The sequence below is a fragment of the Ochotona curzoniae genome, unplaced genomic scaffold (assembly GCF_017591425.1).
Source record: "Ochotona curzoniae isolate NIBS_2020 unplaced genomic scaffold, NIBS_Ocur_1.0 scaffold_4701, whole genome shotgun sequence".
Taxonomy (NCBI): domain Eukaryota; kingdom Metazoa; phylum Chordata; class Mammalia; order Lagomorpha; family Ochotonidae; genus Ochotona; species Ochotona curzoniae.
The window spans coordinates 79,713,490-79,735,105 of NW_024467122.1; the positions used below are offsets into that span (position 1 = coordinate 79,713,490).

The 21,616-nt window shown below is 43.8% G+C and overlaps 1 protein-coding gene across 3 annotated transcripts in view; it reads left to right on the top strand.

The window, feature by feature from the left end:
- The window catches only part of UBE2Q2 (ubiquitin conjugating enzyme E2 Q2), a 53,167-nt gene that overhangs the window by 24,439 nt on the left and 7,112 nt on the right, over nt 1-21,616 (top strand). For 2 of the 3 annotated variants that reach the window (XM_040969118.1, XM_040969121.1), the window contains 8 exons: nt 1,533-1,589; nt 3,695-3,835; nt 6,064-6,148; nt 8,120-8,180; nt 8,854-8,944; nt 13,837-13,895; nt 20,319-20,367; nt 21,021-21,116. In XM_040969118.1, the coding sequence (XP_040825052.1) occupies nt 1,533-1,589; nt 3,695-3,835; nt 6,064-6,148; nt 8,120-8,180; nt 8,854-8,944; nt 13,837-13,895; nt 20,319-20,367; nt 21,021-21,116 (639 nt within the window). Of the gene's footprint in view, nt 1-1,431; nt 1,442-1,532; nt 1,590-3,694; nt 3,836-6,063; nt 6,149-8,119; nt 8,181-8,853; nt 8,945-13,836; nt 13,896-20,318; nt 20,368-21,020; nt 21,117-21,616 lie in introns of all 3 variants that reach the window. The other variant, XM_040969119.1, reaches the window with a different exon arrangement.

The window sequence follows — 21,616 nt, forward strand, 5'->3', positions numbered from 1 at the left end:
AATGCTCGGCCTGGCTGTGTCTGGGGTCCCCTCTGTTATCTGTATTGCTGTGGCTTTTTCTGAGGCTAACAGTCTGGTTTCATCTGCCCCCTAACATAAGCCTGTAACATAGACCCTCTAGCTTTCATTTGCACAGGAGACCCTTCTTGTGTATGTTGTTTTTCTGTTGCTACTGTCTATTTAGTGAGGTTTTGCTAAAAAAAAAACCTAACCATGTCTTGAATTGAAATTTATCTTGGGCTTTCACAACTCTTAACTGGCTTTGTGTTTTGGTTAAATTAATTATTATCCTTTTGAGGGGGTGAGGGATGGACTCGACTTTCTTTGCAAAATGACAGAAACTGTGTTGATGGTTGCAGGTCTGGCTGCATGTCAGAATCACCTCAAGTAGCTTTTTTGAAAATAGCTTCCTTGGGGAATGCATTGAAATCAGCCTTTCAAAGGGCCTGTTAGTCACCGATGCACTTAAACGGCTAGGTATGTTCCTTAGGTGCTAAAAATCGTTTTTGGAATATGTATTTAGGGAAATGGAGACGGGGTGAATCACAGAATTTTGGGAGCTGCTGTTTTCTTCCAAGAGACGAATAATAGATGTTGAAAGATTTAAACCTACCGTGTGTGTCGTACCTGGATGCATGTCCCCATGCAGGATCCCCCAGCTCAGTAATCCCTCTGAAGGGCAGGCCTTTGTGCCAGCAGAGTGACTGAGAACAGGTGCCAACCTGGTGCTGAGACCTTCGTCACTCAGATTTGACCTCTGGACTCCAGTTTACTGTTGTAGGGAGCCTGGGTCCTCCCCGAAGGCTCCTGCAGTGGTGCCTCTGCCTGCTGTGTCCTGGAGCCTTACGCTCTGGCCCAGGGAGCTTCACCTTTGCACTCTGCCCAAGGTTGCCTTCACCTCCGATTCATTGTGAGTGGGTGGGAAATTGTGTCCTGTTAATATTTGTAGAAAGGCAACTGGTGATCATTCTTGTAACTTTTTAAAAAATTTTTGTGATGCATCTTCCTTTGTAGCCTGTAATATCTTTTAAAATGCAAGGCGATTGAGTTTACATGAAGTCAGGTTTTTCTGGAGTTTAAAAAGATGGGTATTTTAAGGATCAGTAGTTTGGGATATTTGTTTTAAATGAAAGAAGCTCTTGCCCTTAAATACATAGCCATTTTTCTTAGGATAAGATGTATTCTTATTTTAAATCCGATTGTAAAACTGTCACCTTTGCCTTTTGGCTGGTTGACTTTGTTTATTTCTAAGGCACCTTAATGTGAGTATATTAAATGCATATGTGTTCCTATATCGTACACATATATAACACATGTATACATGTCTTATTTCAGTATGTATCTGTTGTTATAGACTGCATTTATAAAGATGTCACTTTTACCAGACTGTCAAATATGTTTTAGATTCAGTAAGCTCTCCTTTAGTGGAAGTGCAGTGATGGTCCCCAAAGCTGCTTTGCCACACTGATGGAATCAGTGTGTGTGTGGTTTTTTTCCCTGTGTGGTCCTGGACAATCCTTTCTGTGTTTCAGAATGGGGCAACAGAGGAAGTTACTTCGGAAGAGGAGGAGGAGGAAGAGATGGCCGAAGTAGGTATTTTATGTAAGAATACCATTTATAAATATCTCCTCCTCTCTCTCTCTCTCTGTGTCTCTCTTTTTTTACATTTTAATAAGTCTCTAACTTCTTTTCGAAAGTAGTGCAGTGAGTCTGGGTATAAGGTGGTCAGTAACCTGGTCTGCTCTAGAAATCACAATTAGTCAGCTTGCACACTAATGGAGAGAATAAGTACCAACTGTTCCTCTAGAGATTGTTGGCAATTGAAAGAGAAGTAAGATACTTGGAGAATAATTTGAAAATTCTGCCAGGATTATGTCGCGCCCACGTGTCTTACCGCCCAGCAGTAAGAGGCAGACGCGAGTGAAGCCTTCTGCGGTAAAGTTTATTGCGCGCACAAAGATGAGGAAGAGGAAGGGGGCCCCAACCCCGGCAGGCTTTCTACTCTTATGTGCTGACCGGCCCCGCCTCCGCCGATGATAGGTCGGCGTCATGATCACGCAGGGTCCTGGGCGACCGGATTCGTCAGTCCCCATTGTTCACGTGCCGGCCACGCCGCAGCTCACTGCGCATGCGCTAGGCTACGTGACACGCACGAAGGTGTGGCTTCTCCGGCCAGCGCCATTTTAGGCACAGCATGTGGCCAGTGCATACAGATGCGGCTTGCAACAGGATTATGTATGTGTATGAAAAATGATAAGAATAAGGAGGGAAGAGAACAATGATGAAATTAAAGGTATTCAATCTTTTTAAAACCTTTTTTCTAATTATGAAAATTAGTTAATGCTTACTACAGAAAGCTTGGGAAATAGGGAAAAGCAATAAATGTCTCCAAAGATAGCAACCATGAACAGTTCACTCACTGTGAGTCTGTGTCTTTCCTTTTTCTTCTTATTTTTTTATGTAATTGAAATTCTACATTCTGTTTTCTTTATATATATATATATAATTTATTTATTTTTATTAGAAAGGTATTTATAGAGAGAAGAGGAGACACAGAGAGGAAGGTCTTCCATCCGTTGATTCACTGCCCAAGCAGCAGCAGGGGCTGGAACTGTGCCATTCCGGAGCCAGGAGCTTCTTTTGGGTGTCTCATGTGGTTGCAGGGTCCCAAGGCTTTGGGTCGTCCTCAACTGCTTTCCCAGGCCACAAGCAGGGAGCTGGTTGGGAAGCGGGACAGCTGGGAGTAGAGCCAGTGCCCATATGGGATCCTGGTGCATTTAAGACAAGGACTTTAGTTGCTAGGCTACCGCAATAGGCCCTATTTTTCATTTTATAGTCCTAGTTGACTCAGAAGGAATGACTGTGCCATATTGACATTTTAATGACTTCCTCATATTACAGTTTTACTGCTTTAACATATATGGATTTTGTGGGGGTTTTTTTTTCTGGTTATGTTAAAATGGCATTGGTGTGTCTAAACTTGTGCTCACATTTTAGGCTATTTTTTTTAAAGATTTTTATTGGGAAGGCATATTTACAGAGAGAACGAGAGAGAGAAAGATCCTCCATCCACTGGTTCAATCCCCAAGTGGCTGCAACGGCTGGAGCTGAGCCAATCCAAAGCTGGGAGCCTGGAGCTTCTTCCAGGTCTCCCATGCAGATGCAGGGTCCTAAAGTTTGGGCCATCTCCCACCGCTTTCCCAGGCCACAAGTAGGGAACTGGATAGGAAGTGGAGCAGCGCAGACATAAACTGGCATCCCTATGGGATCCAGTGGGTACAAGGCACGGAGTTTAGCCACTGCGTCATCTCACCAGACCTTAGGCCAGGTGTTTAGAAGAGACTTAAGACGGTCAAGTTCCTAGAATAGTGGTAAGCAGTTAAGATTGTTGATACCTCCTGCTGAACTATTTGACAAATTTCTCTTACTAGCATATTTAGAAGATGGATGATCTGGTAATAGTTGTGACGTTGCAAAGCTGTAAAATATACTTTCCTCAGAATCTAATTTTTAAGCAAAATGCAGGATATTAAAAGGATGTTGAAACCTTTTGACTTAAATGTGAAGACCTTTCCCCTCCTCATAGAATAGACATGCAGCCTCTTTTCTTGTCCCTGTTGGCTGAGGATAATCTTAGTTAGAGACTGCTGAAGGACACTGGTTTGAACAGGCTAACGTTTTTCTCTTTTCGTAGGATATGTTAGACTTAGACCACTATGACATGAAGGAAGAGGAGCCTATTAGTGGGAAACAGTCAGAGGACGAAGGAATAGAAAAGGAGAACTTGGAAATATTAGAGAAAATCAGGAAGACTCAGAGACAACACCATCTAAATGTAAGTGTAAATGTCCCTAGTCTGGACTTGGGTGGTTAAGGGCTTAGAGGGAACAGGCAGCAGTTCCCAGGGCTGCATCTCCGCCCGTGCGTGTGGTTGGCCTCGACCAACTTCTTCAGCTGCCGACAGCCACTCTCCACCTCACTCCTCTGCTCTTCTCATCAGAGCCAGCAGCCAGTGCCCGGGCATGCCCCCTTTCCAGCCCATAATGCTCCTGCCTACCTCTGCTGTGGGGGTCTGGGTATATGATTCAGTCTCCTGCCAAGTGCTGGTCAAATCGTTCCTCCTCTGCGAAGTTGATCTTTTGGTCTTGATTTGCCCTGACCAAACCAAAAGCAAGTTCTGCTTTGATTTCTAAAACTTCCTCTTTTTTTTTTTCCACAGCACAAATATATATATATATAATTTCTTCAGGTGATTTCCATTGCAAAAGACATAAACAACTGACACATTGTTTGCAGTTTTCCACCATCACAAACAACCCTGGAAATAATGTATCCAGGGTTCAAATGTCAGCATTTTCTCTGGCATTAATACGAAGAAGTGGAATTTGTGGGCTGCAAGTTGTGCATGTCTGAACTGGATGCTGTCGAGGCATCCAGGCACAGTCCACAGCCCTTCCCCCGCTTCCTCCGACCCCCAGCCCAATTTTTCTTTTTTTTTTTTTAAATTAATTACATTGTATTATGTGATACAGTCTAAAACCTCCTTTATGTATAGAAGTATGAAGTCATCTGTGACAAACAAGGAGGAGCTTCGTGTTCCCTCGGTTCTAAGATGTAGCAGACAGTACAGAGGTTTTTGGATGGCTGCTGTGAAAAATAATTTAAGAACGATTATAAAAAATGGCCTAGCAGAGTAGGGAGACGTCACGTGATGATCCGAACACTTTGTGCTTCCCGCTTCGTACTGGAGCGACTCCTGAATCTGAGGACCAGTTACTTTGTCTGAAGTCTCAGACAGAGGGACTGAACTGTGCAAGCAGGTGTCAAGTGTTGGACACAGTTCTTCAGTCTTATTTGGTCTGTTACTTGACAGTTTAAAAGAATAGACTTGTGTTAATTAACTTGTCAGTATGATCACAAGATAACCTGTGGCAAGCTGTGTCCCACAGACAGGTTTATTTTGGCTCACAATTCTGGAGGTGGGCGATTTGAACAGTACGATGCTGCTTCTGGTGAGGGTCTCTCCTGGGCCTGCGTCACAGGAGGGTGTGTACATCTGGGTGTGCCCTGGGCTTCTGCCTCCTACTAATCTACCAGGTTTGATCAGCACTCCACCCTGTCACTCTAATCCACAACTCTAAAGCGCAGTGGGTGGATAAATTGCCTCCATTTTAATACCGCGAACATAAGGTGTTAGCAATCAAACTCTGACATGAGTTTGTAGGGACAAATCATACACAATAGCTCAGAGCAAAGAAATTTAGCCAAGCCCATTTCTCGTTTGAAAACAAAAAGGGGCATCTGAATCCGTTATAGTTTATTGCACTTTTTACGCTATACACATTTCTACATGATAGACTATGCTGAATGCTTCATATACTATCTCAATCTATGAATTTCACTATGAATAGTGAAATTAGGTCTATTTTACAGATCTGAAAATCAGGGTTTAAATCAGCCTAAAGTCATGTGTAAGAAGTAATATCTCTTGTAAACTTGATCTTTTTTTCCCCTCAAAATGTGCCACCTTTAGATTTTTCATTTCACATGATCACAATTTGATGTGCTATAAAAAGGTGAGATATTGGCACATTTTTATCTTTTGAGAAGTTCCAGTACTACAAAGAATGAAACTTGTTTCATTCAGAAAGTTTCTCCATTTCTTAATATGTAAACAAGACCACCATTCCTCCATTGTCAAATTTTTGCATGTAGTCTTATTCATGGAGCTCTGTGTTAGTAGTCACATGTCATGGTGAGCGTCTTTAAAATATTTTAAAATACTGATGGGAATTTAGACTCAGAATTCCATATTGTTGGAGAGTCTGTACTGGACTGAAGGTGTTGGTTAGGCTTTTTTTTTCTTTTTTTTTGATCTGATAGTAAACGGACCAGACTTGTCCCAGTATTATATTCTTGAAACTTCACATAGTTCTTCATTCAGTCTAGCTTAATTCTCTTGGCTTCTTACATTGTTGAGTAGTGTGAACCATATTTACAAACTCTTTGTGAACTTTTCTGTTATCTTGTTCTCTCAAATGAACAGTGAGTTTTGTGTTTCAGGGTGCAGTGTCTGGGTCAGTGCAAGCCTCAGACAGACTCATGAAGGAGCTCAGGGACATATACCGATCGCAGAGTTACAAGTCAGGTAAGTAGCCGCCATGTCTCAGGATGGAACTGGGCAGAAACAAATGTTCATTAACTTTAAGGGACATTAAGCTCAAATTTAATTGGATTCCAGAAGATGTAGGAGATAAAAAAAAGGATGAGTTCTTGTTTTTTTCCACATTTAAATAAAAAAAAATTGTGTTTATGGATACATTGTACATTTTTTTTTAAGATTTTACTTGAAAGGATTTTGGAGAAAGGGAGGGAGAGGCAGACATTCCTTGTGCTGGTTCACTGCCCACGTGACTGCAGTGGGCAGGACTCAGCCAGACTGAAACCGTACGTTTCATCTGAGTCTTCCATGTGGGTGGCAGGGTCCCAAACACGTGGGGCCATGTTCTGCTGCTTTTCCCAGGCCATTCACAGGGAGCTGGATCGGAAGTGGAGCAGCCGGGACATGAATCAGTCTGTGTATGGAATGTCAGCACCATAGCCAGTGGTTTTACCCACTATGTCACAGGGCTGGCCGCCCTAGGTGACTTATAAAAGATAGGAGAGACAGAGAGGCAGATCTTCCGTCTGATGGTTCACTCTCCAAGTGGCCACAATGGCCAGAGCTGAACTGATCCAAAGCTATGAGACCAGAGCCTCTGCTGGGTCTCTCATGGTGTGTAGGGTCCCAAGGCTTTGGGCTGTCCTTGACTGCTTTCCCAGGCCATTAGCAGGGAGCTGGATGGGAAGCGGGGCTGCCAGGATATGAACCTATTTGAGATCCCAGCATGTGCAAGGCCAGGACTTTAGCTGCTCGGCTACTGTGCCAGGCCCGCAGTTAGGATTTGAACATGCACTCTTATGGGATGTTGACCTCATGGCCATTTTAGGGGTGAACCAATGGATGGAAGATAGCTTTCTCTTCCTCTTTCTCTTTTTCTTTTTCTGTCACTCTGCCTTTTAGGTAGCTAGTTAGCATTTTGATCCATTCCAGAATTTTCAGGATGCTCAAATCAAAATCAGAAAGTATTTAAAAATTTTCAAAGAATTTCCTTGCCTTATAGAGCATAAGATAAAAACAAACTTTATGGTTTGAGTTGTCAGAAGGTTGTGTCCTAATAATTTTCTTTGTGATAGTTTGTGATAGTCTGTGAAGTTTGTCTATATTAAATAAAGTATTTGAATACCAATTTTATCTTTAAATGTTATTTTGTTTTTACATTATTTGTAATAACAAAGCAAGTAATTCAGATATTGGGTAAATTAACTTACAGTATCTCTATAAAATCAGTACAGTTACTACAAAGATTGGTAGTAAATTTACTTGTATTAACCAGGAGGAAAGATATACCCAGAAAGTTGAAGAAAGAGAGGCTGATATTGTGGGGTAACAAGTTATGCCAGTGCTTGCCGTGTTGGCATCCCCTATCAGAGAACACCTTGGAGTCTTGGCCTCTCAGTTTCCAACGCGACTTCCTGCTCTTGTGCCCAGGAAGGAAGCAGCTGATGGTCCAGGTGCTTGGTCTCTGCCGCCAGTTTGGAGCTCCGCATGCAGTTCCTGGCTCCTCCTGTCGTTGGCCCATCCCAGCCCTAGCTGTTGGCGTCCATTTGTGGAGTGAGCCAGTGGTCAGGCGATCTTTCCTTCCATCCTCTGTCCCTTTGCCTTTCATGTAAATAATCAAAAGAAAAGATGACATGTATGTGGGATTCCCTTTTTAAAGAACTGTGTGTATGTGTCAAGAAGAGACATCTTAAGCACATATGAATTTACGCAATCTTTTTTTTCTTAATGTCAAGCAGTTTTTCAATTTATTCAGGAATCAGTAGTTTATGACTTTATCTGTGAAGGGAATAATAGACTCAACTGCAGTTGATAAAATACTTAGACTTTAGCTTATTTGTTAACATGGTTTAGTAGCAGATTTTTTTTTTTGCTTTTGTTGGCTGTTTAATCAAGTTATACGAGAGTGATAGTTATGTGATCGAAAGAAGAGAATTAATGTGGCCTATCTCTCTACAGGGATTTACTCAGTGGAACTCATAAATGACAGTTTATATGACTGGCATGTTAAACTGCAGAAGTAAGTGGCTTTTTGATGCTAATCTACTCTTTGCAGAGACGGTTGTCACCCTGGGGTTTTGTCCCTGCTTAGTTGATGCCCTTCTTGCTGGCTTTCACTTAGAACTTCCTATGACTTTTGTTGTCTCAGAACTCGTTCTTAGGTGATTAAAACCAGCTGTTTTTGAGGCGTAGCACATGAAGTATGAGAGGACCAGAGGTGGGAAGCAAGTATTTCCTGGATTTAAGGAGATGATGGGAATTTAAAAACAAGAGAGACTCTAGTGACTTGATGGGGGCCCGGAATCCCAGCACTTTTGGGATCAGGGTTTGAGTCTTGCCTGTCAACATGAGAACAATTGTGGACACACTTAGATCTGGGGAGTGATCTGACTTGGTGTGGTCCTTCTGCTTCTTAGAGCAGCATGCTAACATTTGAGTTATTGAGAAAAATTTCTGTACCTGTGGCTTGTTTTCCTTTAGAATGACAGCTGACTTTGAATTTCCTCCTTAGAATAGATCTAGATTGCTGTGGTTTCTCTTAGGCTATTTATTCCCAAAGTGCAGGAGGCTATCACGATTGCTTTTCCTAAAGATATAGAACCCTAGGGGTTCTGTTGGTTTTGGAATTGGTTCTTTCATGAGTTTAGTAAGAAGCATGCCTCTTTGAACTTGTTCTGTTTTTTAATTCTCAGGGTTGACCCTGATAGCCCTCTGCACAGTGATCTTCAGATCTTAAAAGAAAAGGAAGGCATAGAGTATATTTTGCTTAACTTCTCTTTTAAGGTAAGAAAATAGTAATGGGCTTAGAATTGGTCCTAATGAGAGCACGTTTGTTGCCAGTGCTTTGGAGAACAATGTGATGTTGTTTGGTAAAGCAGACAGGTCCTCATGTTTGTTTGTTTTGTTTTAGGATTTGTTTTCATTGGAAAGGCAAATTTATATAGAGACGGTAACAGGGAGATCTTCCATCCACTGGTTCACTCCCCAAACGGCTAGATCTGATCTGATCTGAAGCTGAGCAGTTACCATGAGCCTCCTCCAGGTCTCCCACGCAGGTGCAGGGTCCCAAAGCTTTGGGCAATCCTCCACTGCTTTCTCAGGCCACAAACAGGGAGTTGGATGGGAGGCAGGGCAGCCAGAATTAGAACCGGTGTGTGCCCATATGGGATCCCAGAGGTTGCAAGGTGAGACTTTAGCCACTAGGCTATCATGCCAGGACCACAGGACCATGAAGAAATTTTTATGAAGGTTTCTTGGGCAAGGACAGAAGTGAGAATTCTGAGAAACACTGAATTACAGATTCACCTTTGGGCAGTAAAACTGCCAAGAAGAGCAGACATTGCTGCCGAGGCCAGGAAGGAATCCATCTGGTGGGAGTGAGGGCATCAGGACCTCTGGGGCCTTTTAGGATACTTGCCTGACTCTAGTCTGAGTCTTGATCAGCCTATTGGGCACATAATTCTAACTTTTGTACCTCTTTATTTTATGCTCTTTTTCTGAGTTTATTTAATGAAAATTTTTTTTCCTAAAATGCTAAAAATACAGGTTAAAAATCACTGGACTCCTGCTTGCTCCGGCAGCACATTTACTAAAGATCCACAGACTCTCAGTGAGATTTTGATTGAACACAGAATCTGGATAAAATGTAATGGTTTAAAATCTTTGAAAACATTGAACCTTTGGTCAAAGAAAATTACTAGGAAATGTTCCGAAGGGGTAACAGTTCTATGGAGCTCCTTTTGATCACTTCCTTTACATTGAGAGAAATTTATGCAACCTTTGCCTTGCAGGGTTTTTTTGTTTGGTTTTTCTCCGTTTCAACTTGATAGACTCCAGTGCGTTCACTGCTGTAGAGGGTATGGGAGTGTGTAGACATCTGAAGTACGATTTTAGGATGCTTGTTTGGCACGGTGCTGGACAAGTTGCTTGGGACACTGCATCCACTTTATAATGCCTGATTGAAGCCCGGGCTTGATTTCCAACCCAGTTTCCTGCTTCGGGTGCCCCTGGAGGGCAGCAGCTGGCAGGTCGGGTGCTTGGGTGGAGTTCCTGTTGTGGATTTGGAGTCCTGCAATAGGCCTGGCTGAAACCTGGCTGTTGCCTGCATTTGTGTTTCTGAACCACAGTTCCTGATAGTGGAAGGAAAGTCCTTTTGAAGGTTTGGAGTATTTTTTTCAAATTCTATTCTTATTTTCTAAAGATCTATTTATTTTACTTGGAAAGTGAAGAGTTAGAGATTGGAGGAGGGACAGATCTTCCATTCACCAATTCACTCCTCAAATGGCTACAAGAGTCAGAGCTGGGCCAGCCCAAAGTTGGGAGCCAAGACCTTTTCCGAGCCTCCCATGTGGGTGCAGGGTCCCAAGGCTTTCCCAGGCGACAAGCAGGGATGGGAAGCAGGGCAGGCAGGACTTCACTCAGTGCCCTTATGGGATGCTGGCACCAGTAGGCAGAGGCTTAGCCTATTGCACCATGGTGCTGGTGGTGTGGAGTATTTATTAAAAGGCCTGATTGTCCCAGGATAGTTGCAAAGACCTCAACGGCCAAGATACTAGAGGCATAAAACTGGAATAAGTAAAAATTATAAAGAGGCAGTCTTCAACTTACTATAAGAAAGTGATTTGTAACTATGTGGAACATATGATGTTGCAGTTTTTCTAAAATAGAACATTTCCTCATCCTTAAGAATAGCTTAGGAAGCTGAGATGCAAAATTGGAAATTAGCTTTGTGTTTGCTGCCTTGAGACTTTCAAATTCTGAGTTAAATTAGCAAGTTATCTAAGTAACCCCAACATTGACTTCCATAATCGCCTTCATCTTTGCTGTTTGATTCCTGTAGCATCAGGATTAACGAGGGCAGTCAGCTTGCTGGGCTTGTCCAGTGGACACTCTGGGTTTCAGCAAGACAAAGAAACGTTCTGAGAACTGCTCACAGTGAAGGGAGGTTTGCAAGTCACTCTTCTGAGATGACGTGAAGACTCAAGTGACAGATTTCGTGAAGTTGAACTTTATTGGAAAGGCAAATTTACAGAGAGAAGGATACAGAAAGAGCTGTCTGCTGCTCTACTCCCCAAGTGGCCAGACAGCTGGGGCTGAGCTGATCCAAAGCCAGGAGCTTCTTCTGGATCTCCCATGTGGGTGTAGGGACCCAAGGCTTTGGGCCGTCCTCGGCCGCTTTCCCAGGCCACAAGCAGGGAGCTGGATGGGAAATGGAGCAGCCAGGATGTGAACTGGCACCCGTATGGGATCCTGGTGCATGCTTGCGAGGATTTTAGCCACTAGGCATGCTGGGCCCATGAGGTTGAACTTTACCAAGGTTTGGCTCTGTGCTTTTCATTATGTCTGCTACATTTTAGATCAAACGCGAATTAGGTGAAGCCTGTGGTTTTAGTAAATCTGATATTTGGGGTTTTTGTTTGTGTTTGTTTGTTTGTTTTTTGGTTCATTCCCCAAATGGCCACAACTGACCTGAAGCTGGGAACCTGGAGATTGCTTTGGGTCTGCCATGTGGGTGTGGTGTCAAGGATTTGAGCTGTGTTCTGTTACCCGCCCAGACCATAAGCAAGGAGCTGAATCTGAAGTGAAATAGCTGATATTCAAACTGGCATCCATATGGAATGCCAGCAGCATAGGTGTAGGCTTAACCTACTGTACTACAACGCTGACCCCTTTTTATTGCAGCAAGTAGTCCATGGCATTTAATGTTGTTGCTGATACTTAGGGCAAATTTGCCATCTTTTATAAAAATTAATTTATTTGAGAGGCAGGGAGTGAGTGTGTGAGTGAGCCAGCCAGCTCTCGTTCACTCCCCAGATGCCTGTTCCAGGACAGAGAGCCAGGACTTAAACACAGGTCTGCCATGGAGGTGGCAGGAATTGAACCATGGGAGCCATCCCCTGCTGCGCCCCCGGGTGTGCCCTGCCAGGAAGGTGGAATTCAGGGCCCAGCTGGGGCTCACCGCAGGCACCTTTTTGGGATGCTGGGGTTCCCGGTGGTGTCATGACCTCTAGGTCCAACTCCAGCCCCACTTCGATCATCTTACAAGTGACTCCTGCTGTTCTTGCTCCATGCTCCTTTTTCTTTTATGTTAATTTTTTAAAAATATATTCTCTGGTTTCCCACCTCTGTCCTCTTGGTTAGGTGTTCTCTTAGTTTTCTTCATACCCTACAGCTACAATACATGTGCTGGCTTTATATGAATTTATTATCTTGTATCTTGTTATTGTCTTCATTTTTGTCTTTCTAGCTTAATCCTGAATGTTTCTGAGCTGTTTTCCAGCTTACTAAGCTTCCTTCTAGTTTTTTCTTTTCCCCACAGTGGTTAAATTCTTCCATTACAATTAATTTTAATACTGTATTTCTATTTCTAAATTTAGTTATCAGACATTTCTTTTCCTTATACTTAGCAGAGTTACTTTCAAGTATCTGCTAACTCCACTGTCTCGACCCCCTGTGTTTGTGCCTGTTGTTGGAGATAGCACACTCCCATGGCCGGCTTTCTCGGTGGTGTGACTTCTATGTGAAATACGGTAGGGCTCTTTGGAAGCCTGAAGGAGATTCTTCCAGGGGAGAAATTCCCCTTGACCCCTGCCAGGGGCTTGGGCAGAAGCAGCCCAGACTTGCCTCTTCCAGGAAGGGATTGTGGTGATTCCAGCTCTGTGGGGACAGGTTGTAGTTTGTCCTACAGGGCCCGGGCTTGAACGGTTGGGGCTGATCAGAGCCTCTGCTGGTGGACCCTGAGCTCCAGTGTTGGTCACACTCCTCTATCCCATTTGTTCCTCTCTCACCTTTCTCTTCCATAATTGAAAGAACCAAGGCAAACCAAGGGAAACACAGCCCTCCTATCTGGAATTCCTCCTTGGTTTCTTCTGTCTCCTGGTCAGCCTGCAGTGATTATGTTTGCCACCCTTCTTGATCAGGGCCAGAAGATAGACCTCGATGACCCAGTCTGTCATTGTTGGAATGACCTGTAGAGTTTTGTAGACTTGTAGACTTCTGCTGAAAGTGAACATGTTCATATATTTTACCAATTGTCCAAGAGCATTGTTCTATTTGTCCTTGATTGGACTTTATACTTTGTTTTTTCACTTTTATTTTTTGGTACTGACTTTATAACCATCAGTTGTCATCAGATAATGAATACATTTTTTATAGGCTGTTTGGTTTTCCAAATAGCACAGTATTAAGAGTATTTTTAAAGGTTGACATGATGACTCAATTAGCTTTTCCTCCACCTGCAAATGCCGGCGTTCCATATGGGCACTGGTTCATGTTCCAACTGTTCCTGTCCCCATCCAGCTCCCTGTTTGTGGCCTGGGAAAGCAGTCAAGGACGGCCCAAAGCCTTGGGACCCTGCACCTGTGTGGGAGACCTGGAAGAGGCTCTGGGCTTGGGTTGGCTCAGCTCTGGCCATTCATTGCAGTCGCTTGGGGAACGAACCAGTGGATGGATGGAAGGTCTTTCTCTCTGTAATCTGCCTTTCCATGAAAAAAAAAAAAATATATATATATATATAAAAATATATATATATATAAAATATATATATATAATATATAAAATAAATAAAATATATAAAATATATAAAATATATATATAATATATATATAGAATATATATATATTTTTTTTACGAAAATAAGGATGTTCTTGGATTAAAGTTGCCTGTTTGCTTTCTAGGATCATTTTCCATTTGATCCTCCATTTGTTCGCGTGGTGTTACCTGTTCTCTCAGGAGGGTAAGTTGGAACGATTACTTTTTGGAGATGTGCTACAGAATCCTGTGGAGGGAGCTGTTAGGAGGCCTGCAGTGCCAGGCTCTGTCCTGAATGTTCTGGTTCTCAGATCTAGGCTGGGGTGGCGTCATCTTTGAGGCGTTCCCAAGGCAGGTTGTCGCTGCTGCTCTGGGTCCCACGTTCAGGACTGTTGGTATAGACTGCTTTGACTACAGTGGCTCTTGTGTATGTGTATTTCATATTGAAAATTCAAATGCTTTTCAAAATATAATTTTGCATTAAGGGTTTACATGAATGCCACGTGCCCATGACCCTGAGTGCCTGCTGGGCTACTCACAGGTGCTCTGATGGGCCACAGAGCTGTCTGTGCGTGCGCGGTAACTGCCGTGTAGGGGGAGTGAGCAGTGACGACTGGGCACTTTGTACTGAGGCTTCTCTGCTGCTTCCTTTTGACTGGAAGTGTTCATGGTGGGTAGAGGAAAAATATATCAAAATTTATTTTTAGGATAGTTGTGAAACATTCTTTATAACCCCAAGGTGTAGGGGTGGTTAAACTAATCTGAGGATTTTAAACACGTGACAAATTCCACTTTATAGAATACTCTGTATTATGATTTAAAATACAAAGTCCTTCAGTCATTGCTATAGGTGAGACAGTACTAGTTATATTTAAGTTAAAAAAATATGGGAAACTGCTAAAAAAATATTTCAGGGCTTTCTGTAGAAGTGTCCCCTTCCTATAATTATTCCATTTAGCTTTATTTATTTGTTCATTTTTGGTGGGGGGCTCATACCCTGTTAAGAGTTGTGTCTCAGTGGTCAGAATGTGTGCTAACTGTTGATTCTATACAGTTGCTATTTGAGCAAGATGTGTATCTGTAAAACTCAGAACGGTTTTGAGAGATGCAGCATGGCACACAGAGGTGCTAACCCCTTTCTGAGCTCTGCAACACCATCATGTTGCCCAGGAGCTTGCCTCCCTGACACCTGCCGTATCTGCCAGAATGTTCTGTGTCCTGCTAAGATTGCAGGGTTTTGAGACATCAGACTCAAAATATTCTTTACCGAAGAACTTCCTGGGGCCTATTAATGTGACCTCCCGAGTTGACCTTAAAGTGTCCTTCCCCCCATGGATGGAACGGGTATCTGCTTTGCTCTTTCACCATGGCACCTCAGAGCCTGGAGTGCCTTGGTTAGTTCACTCTTGGTGGGAAATGCTGCTGTATTAGAAATCTGGAGGTTGGAAGTGACTCCCATGTGTCTGTGACACAGAACAAGAAAAGCTGAAGTCCTGTCTTGCCGGATAGGCTTAGGGGGTCCACAGATCCTGTTCTAGAAAGCCTGGTCCCTTTGATGACCCGCAACAAGGCTGCTCATGGGCATCCTGTTAGGGTGAGCGCGGAAGACAGAAGGTTAATGGAGCAAGAAATAGTGTTATTTAGAATTGTGCCAAGCTTTATTTTGTTACCTTTCGAGCTTGGGTGGACCTCTTTTTGGATTATGCAGTGAATGTGCCATGGATAGTACTGGTCCGGTCACGAAGTCGCATCAGTTTTAGAGGTTGGTCATTAGGTAGCTGGGCAAATATTTACATACACAAAATAAACATAGGGTGGCAAAATGGTAAATGTTTAGCCTTAGGTATCCTGTTCAGAACACCAGGTTTGTTCTAGGCACCAAACCTTCGTATGTGTCCTCTAGTTTGTTGCCTATATTTTTATGAAGCTTTTACTAATTAGACTTCAGTATTGTGCTTTGGTGTATGTTCTTGCTCAGAAAATTGTTTAACCAGTGTCTAATAGAATGGGAAAAGTTAATTTTTGCCTCCGAAATCCTTTTCAAGAGAAAAAAAATAAGACTTGGAACAATTCAGTACATTTAACATAAGATGTTTTTATCCAAACACTATGATAAAGTTGCACAAGTTTTGCACATTTTGTTGTGAGAAATTCTAAGTATACTCTTAAGTAGCTTGCCGCCTGTGTGTGGAGAGCAATATGTGAAGTTCTGAATAATGTCATTTAGATTTCTAAAATCTGTGGCATGTTGAGTTTTTGGCCACTTTGGGGCCATTGTCCCTATTCATCATTCAACTTTGACTTATGCAAAAACAAAACAAAACAAAAAAAACCTTCTGACTCATGATGAAGTGCTTTTCGTGATATCAAAAGCCAGTTATATAAAAGGAAAGTCGCAAAGCATTAAGTCCTCCACGGACTGTCACGTGTGACGTGTGGATAGGTCACAGGAGCAGGAAGTGGCTCTGGCTGCGGAAGGCGTTGCCAGGTAGTGAGGTCAGAGGTCTTGAACACCATCCACAGAGGTGTGAATGATCGCGTGTCTAGGAAAGAGGGCGCTGTATTTAGAATATACAGACCGGTGTGAGCTGGAACAAAGGGAGTGGCGGTTGCATTCCCAGGGATCAGCGTAAGAAACCGTGCTGCCACCAGGACTCGCGCCTGTGCGGTACCACAGATAGGTGGCTAGGCCCTGTGATTGTGCTATAGGTGAGCAACCCGTTACCCGTGGACACAGAATATGTTCCCCTCCCCCCTTTTGGGTAACATTTATTTATATTGGAAAGTCATATACTGAGAAGAGGAGAGACAAAGAGGAAGAACTTTCGGCCGATGATTCACTCCCCAAGTGACCACAATGGCCAGAGCTGCGCCAATCTGAAGCCAGGAGCCAGGAGCTTCTTCCGGGTCTCCGACATGGGTGCAGAGACTTAAGGCTTTGGGCCGTCCTTGACTCTTTTCCCAGGCTACAAGCAGGGAGCTGGATGGGAAGTGGGGCTGCCAAAATTAGAACTGGTGCCCATATGGGATCCTGGTGTGTGCAAGGCAAGGACTTTAGCCACTAGGCCACCACGCCAGGCCCTGAATCTGTCCGTTTTTTTTTTTTTAAGATGTATTTATTTTTATTGGAAAGTCAGATATACAGAGAGGAGAGACAGAGAGAAAGATCTTCCATCCGATGAGTCACTCCCCAAGTGACTGCAACGGCTGGTGCTGTGCTGATCCGAAGCAAGGAGCCAGGATCCTCTTCCAGGTCTCCCACGCAGGTGCAGGGTCCCAAAGCTTTGGGCTGTCCTTGACTGCCTTCCCAGGCCACAGGCAGGGAGCTGGAAGGGAAGTGGAGCTGCCGGGATTAGAACCAGCGCCAATATGGGATCCCGGCACGTACAAGGTGAGGACTTAAGCCGCTAGGTCACGCCGCCGGGCCCCAGAATCTGTCCATTTTTTAAGAAACTGGTTTCAGAAACACAAACAACAGTTGAAAAAATAGAAGTTCTAGGAAGATAAATCTGGTGATAGAGTACAAGAGATTAGTGGTGGTCAAGACAGTACAAGACAGTACAAGTACAAGTCAAGTAGCAGTGCAGGGCAGTAGTCGCAAAGCCTGCAGGATTGTGGCGTCAGGTACTCGGAGTCTAAGTCAGTAGAGGAAGTGGAAAAAGGAACAAGCTTGACCGCTGGAGGCAGAATCAAAATGACATGGCCTTCAGGGGAATTGTTGAATAATTTGAACTGAAAATGAAATACTGATAAAACAGCTTGCAATCTATAATCAGCATAGAGTTCACCATTCTGTGGTGGAGATTGTTTTTTTCTTTTTAAGATTTACTTACTTGAGACTGCTGCAGTGGTTCAATTGGCTAGTCCTCCACCTGAAAGTCCTGGCATCCTGTGTGGGCACTAGCTCCTGTCCTGGCTGATCTGCTTCTCATCCAGCTCCCTCTTTATGGCCTGGGAGAGAAGTAGAGGATGGCCCAGAACCTTGGGACACTGCACCCTCACGGGAGACTCAGAGGAGGCTCCTGACTGCTACTTTCAGATGGGTTCAGCTTTGGGCCATCCTCAAGTGCTTTCCCAGGCCACAAGCAGGATGGGAAGCGGGGCTGCCAGGATACGAACCGGCGCCCATGTGAGATCCCGGCGTGTGTGTAAGGCGAGGACTTTAGCCACTTTCCTACCGTGCCAGGCCCTGGAACCATTGTTCTTATGGGATGCCACTGTTATCACAGCTTTATCTGCATCACAACTCCAGCCCTGGGTTGATCAACTTTTGTTCCATATATTGGCTGTCCCACATGTGCTCTGTACCTTGTCATAATCGGGCTTTTGGGGAATAAAATCCAGCTTTATTGTGATAAAGTTCGCATTGCTAAAATTCACCTTTAGAGTATAAGTGGACACTTCAGTGGTTTTTAGTTTTGTTGTGTGGAATTGTGCAGCTATTTGCACTATGTAATTTCAGAAAATATCCCCCCTTGTATCGTTGACAGCCACTCCCCAGTCTTTGCCCTCCCACCGACTCTGGCAACCACTGCTCTGACGTCTGTCTTTGTACACCTGCCTATCCTGACTATTTTGCTTGCATAGAATCAAACAAAATGTGGTCTTCTGTACCTGCCTTCTTTCTAGTAATTATCAACCAGAGGCCTGCGGAGTCTGAGCTTAGCAGGGTGTTGGTTGTAACAACTTTGGTAACTGAATTTTTAAAGTTGAAAATGTCCCTCTGTCCATGTGTGTGACATATTATGCTTTATAAATTGTTATTGCTTTTCTTTGTGCTGCTTTGAACTGTTCCAATATTCAACAGAAACTCTGAGGAACAGAACAGTGAGTTTAACACACTGATAAAAATGAGTGTAATTCAGCTTGGAAATAGAGCTGGCTACTTTGAGGGTCCATTCAGCTCACAGCACACGTCACAGACAGGTGTCCTGACCTCATTTGGTATAGGTTACTAGAACTACTTCTGTCTTGTGGTTAAGCATCCAACAAATACTTTTAGCTAGTATGTGCTTATACAAGCACACTTTGGTTTGACCTACAAATGTGAAAAACTTCCTTTCTTCCTACCTGAGAGACCGTTTCTTTGAAATTCAGTTATCTGAAAATCAGAGTTGTAGAAGTAGAGTGAGTGAGCGTGAGCCAACTCCCATCATCCACTGGTTCCAGGGCAAAGCCAGGAGCTTCATCTGGGTCTCGCATGTGGGAGCCAGGAGCCCCCTTTCACTGCTCCCCCAGGGGCATCAGCAGGCAGCTGGATCAGAAGTAGAACAGTTGGAACTGGGACTAACACTCCGACGGTATGCCAGCATCACAGGCCGCATCTTGACCCACTGCACCGTAGCACTGCCCCCAATCCAGTCCCTTTCTAGCTTGAGCATTTCTGCATGCGAAGATCAAGTGTGGTGACAACCAGTCGGCAACTGAGTAGACTTTGAGCAGTGTTTAAACGAGAATCTGGATCAGCCCAATGGGAGAGCCAGAGAATTGAAGATAGATTTCTGTGTTCAGAAATGCAAGAGAATATACAAAGTTCTCAGTTTTCGGTCTCACGGCTGTCGGAGCCAGCACTGTGACACGGCAGGCTAAGCTTCTGCCTGCAGCACAGCATCCCTTAGGAATGCTGGTTCGTGTCCTGGCTGATCATCTTCCTGTGCCAGCTCCCTGCTAATGGCCTGGGAAAGGGGCAGAGGATGATCCAAGTCTTTGGGCTTCTACACCCATGGGGGACACCCTGAGGCAGCTCCTGGCTCCCAGCTTTAGGCCAGCACAGCTCTGGCTGTTGCAGTCACTGTGGCAATGAACCAGTAGATAGCTCTCTCTCTCTCTGTCTCTCCCTCTCTGTAACCTTGCCTCACAAGTAAAAAATAAATTAAAAATCTCCTGGCTCTCCATCTAAATTTAATTTTTCAGTGTTTCTCTTTTAGGTTTCCTTTCCCTCCCATTCAACTCTCTTTTTGAAAAATGAAAGCAGCAGTTGGAGAGACCCTTGCCTGGTTTCTCCAGAGTGAGGGAGTTGAGTATGTCCCCTGTCTCATTGTTAATTTCAGTGTTATAGTGACTAACGTTAATGGCCTACAGTCGGCATTTTTACATGCCTTGCTTGTGCATTGATTTGATTTGGTCCACATAAAGATGCATCCTGAGAGAATGAAAGGCTCGCAGCTTAGAGTAGCCTTGGTAAATTCTATGGTGGAGAAACATCATTTGGAAGAGTGGCCGAGGAAGGGTGTGAGCCAGGCTCTTGCAGAAGACAGTTGTGTGTGGTGACCCGGTGTTGGCATAGACCTTGGCAATGCTCTGGCTTTCCCTGCTTCCGGGGCAGCACGATCGCTCATATGATGGCATTCTTTTTGTTTTTAAAGCTTATTAATGTATTTTAAAGTTTAAAATAATGGAGAAGCAAAATTGTTTGAGAAAAGGCAGAAAAGTTGAAGACTCTTGTTCCAAATAATGACTTCCCTAAGGAAGTTCTAGAAAATCCCCAGAAGTTGGTCTCAGAGAACATATTTGCAAATTATCATCTCACCTTGCGTGCCTGCTTTCCTTGGTGATGTTACTTTCAAAATGTATTGAGAATTATGCCAAGATCTGGAGAGTTTTGTGTGATTCCGTTTTTCTTTTTAAGGTATGTGTTGGGTGGAGGAGCATTGTGTATGGAACTTCTCACAAAACAGGTGACTTGGCTTTTCCAGTTTTACTTTTGTCTTTTTGTTTGGGAGACAGACACAGCCAGCCAGCCAGAGCTCCTAGACACTGGCTAACTCTCCAAACGCCTGCAGCAGCCAGGGCTGAGACTCAAGTTGGGAGCGGGGCACCCTGATCCAGGTTGATGGCAGGGACTCCCATCAGCTGCTGCACTGGTGGGAGGCTGGAGTTGGGACCTTGGGCCAGCTATGCAAAGCAGATGCTCTGCCGCGGGCCTGCAGGCATCTTAACAGCTAGGCCAAGTGCCCACTTCTGTAAATGTGTTCCATCTCAACAGATTTAAATAACAAAATTCCAATGTAGTCTTTTTTTTTTTTCTTAATAGTATCTGCTTTTAAAACTAAAAACAAACAATGATAGTAAACAATAAGGTAAACCAGTAAGATGACCTTGTACTTGGAACTGAAACCATAGCAGGGGAGACTTTAATGGTGATGTTTTGTAAGGTTATAATTTGACTCCTGGCTGATGGATGCCTAGAACTTAAGCTTGCTGGGTTCGCTTTGCTTTTCTCCTTGCCAAACTGCCGTTGTTGGAAGATCGTGTGGTGTTGTGTTGGGGTTTTTAAGTGGGGATCAGGCGTACCTGGGTGTCTTAGAGCCCTCTTTTCTTCTTCCTGTAGGGCTGGAGCAGTGCCTACTCCATAGAATCGGTCATCATGCAGATCAATGCCACGTTAGTCAAGGGCAAAGCCAGAGTGCAGTTTGGAGCCAATAAGGTACTCTCATTAAGGATTTCACGTGAACTCTAAGACAGGTGTCATGTCGCCTCAGGGGGCTTCTTTCTGTCTTGACCAACATCTTTTTGAGATAGTTCATTCCGTTTTCTTGTCATGTTTTCTTGTTAACGGAAGTGATTTATATAGAAAACGTGGGTGTGCAGGAAAATTAAATATATCAATGTATTATTTAGTATTTCTTTTAGTCGCGATTATCTTTACTATAAATATGTCTGGTTTTAAATGTATTGATCAGTACACTGTACGAAGCAAACGTGTGTAGGTACCTTGAGGTGTCCCAAGAACACCATGCTACGATAGTTACACCAGTTACGGCTCCATGAGCTCGGCTCTAGCCTAAACTTTGTTTCTTGTGCCCTTTCAGTCATCTAGATCAGCTGAAACATGGCTGTGGCTCTTGTCCGCTTGGCAGAAGAGGACACTGGCGCAAAGGCTAGAGAGTCTGTGTCGAGGTGACAGAGCAAGGACCGGAGCTAGTG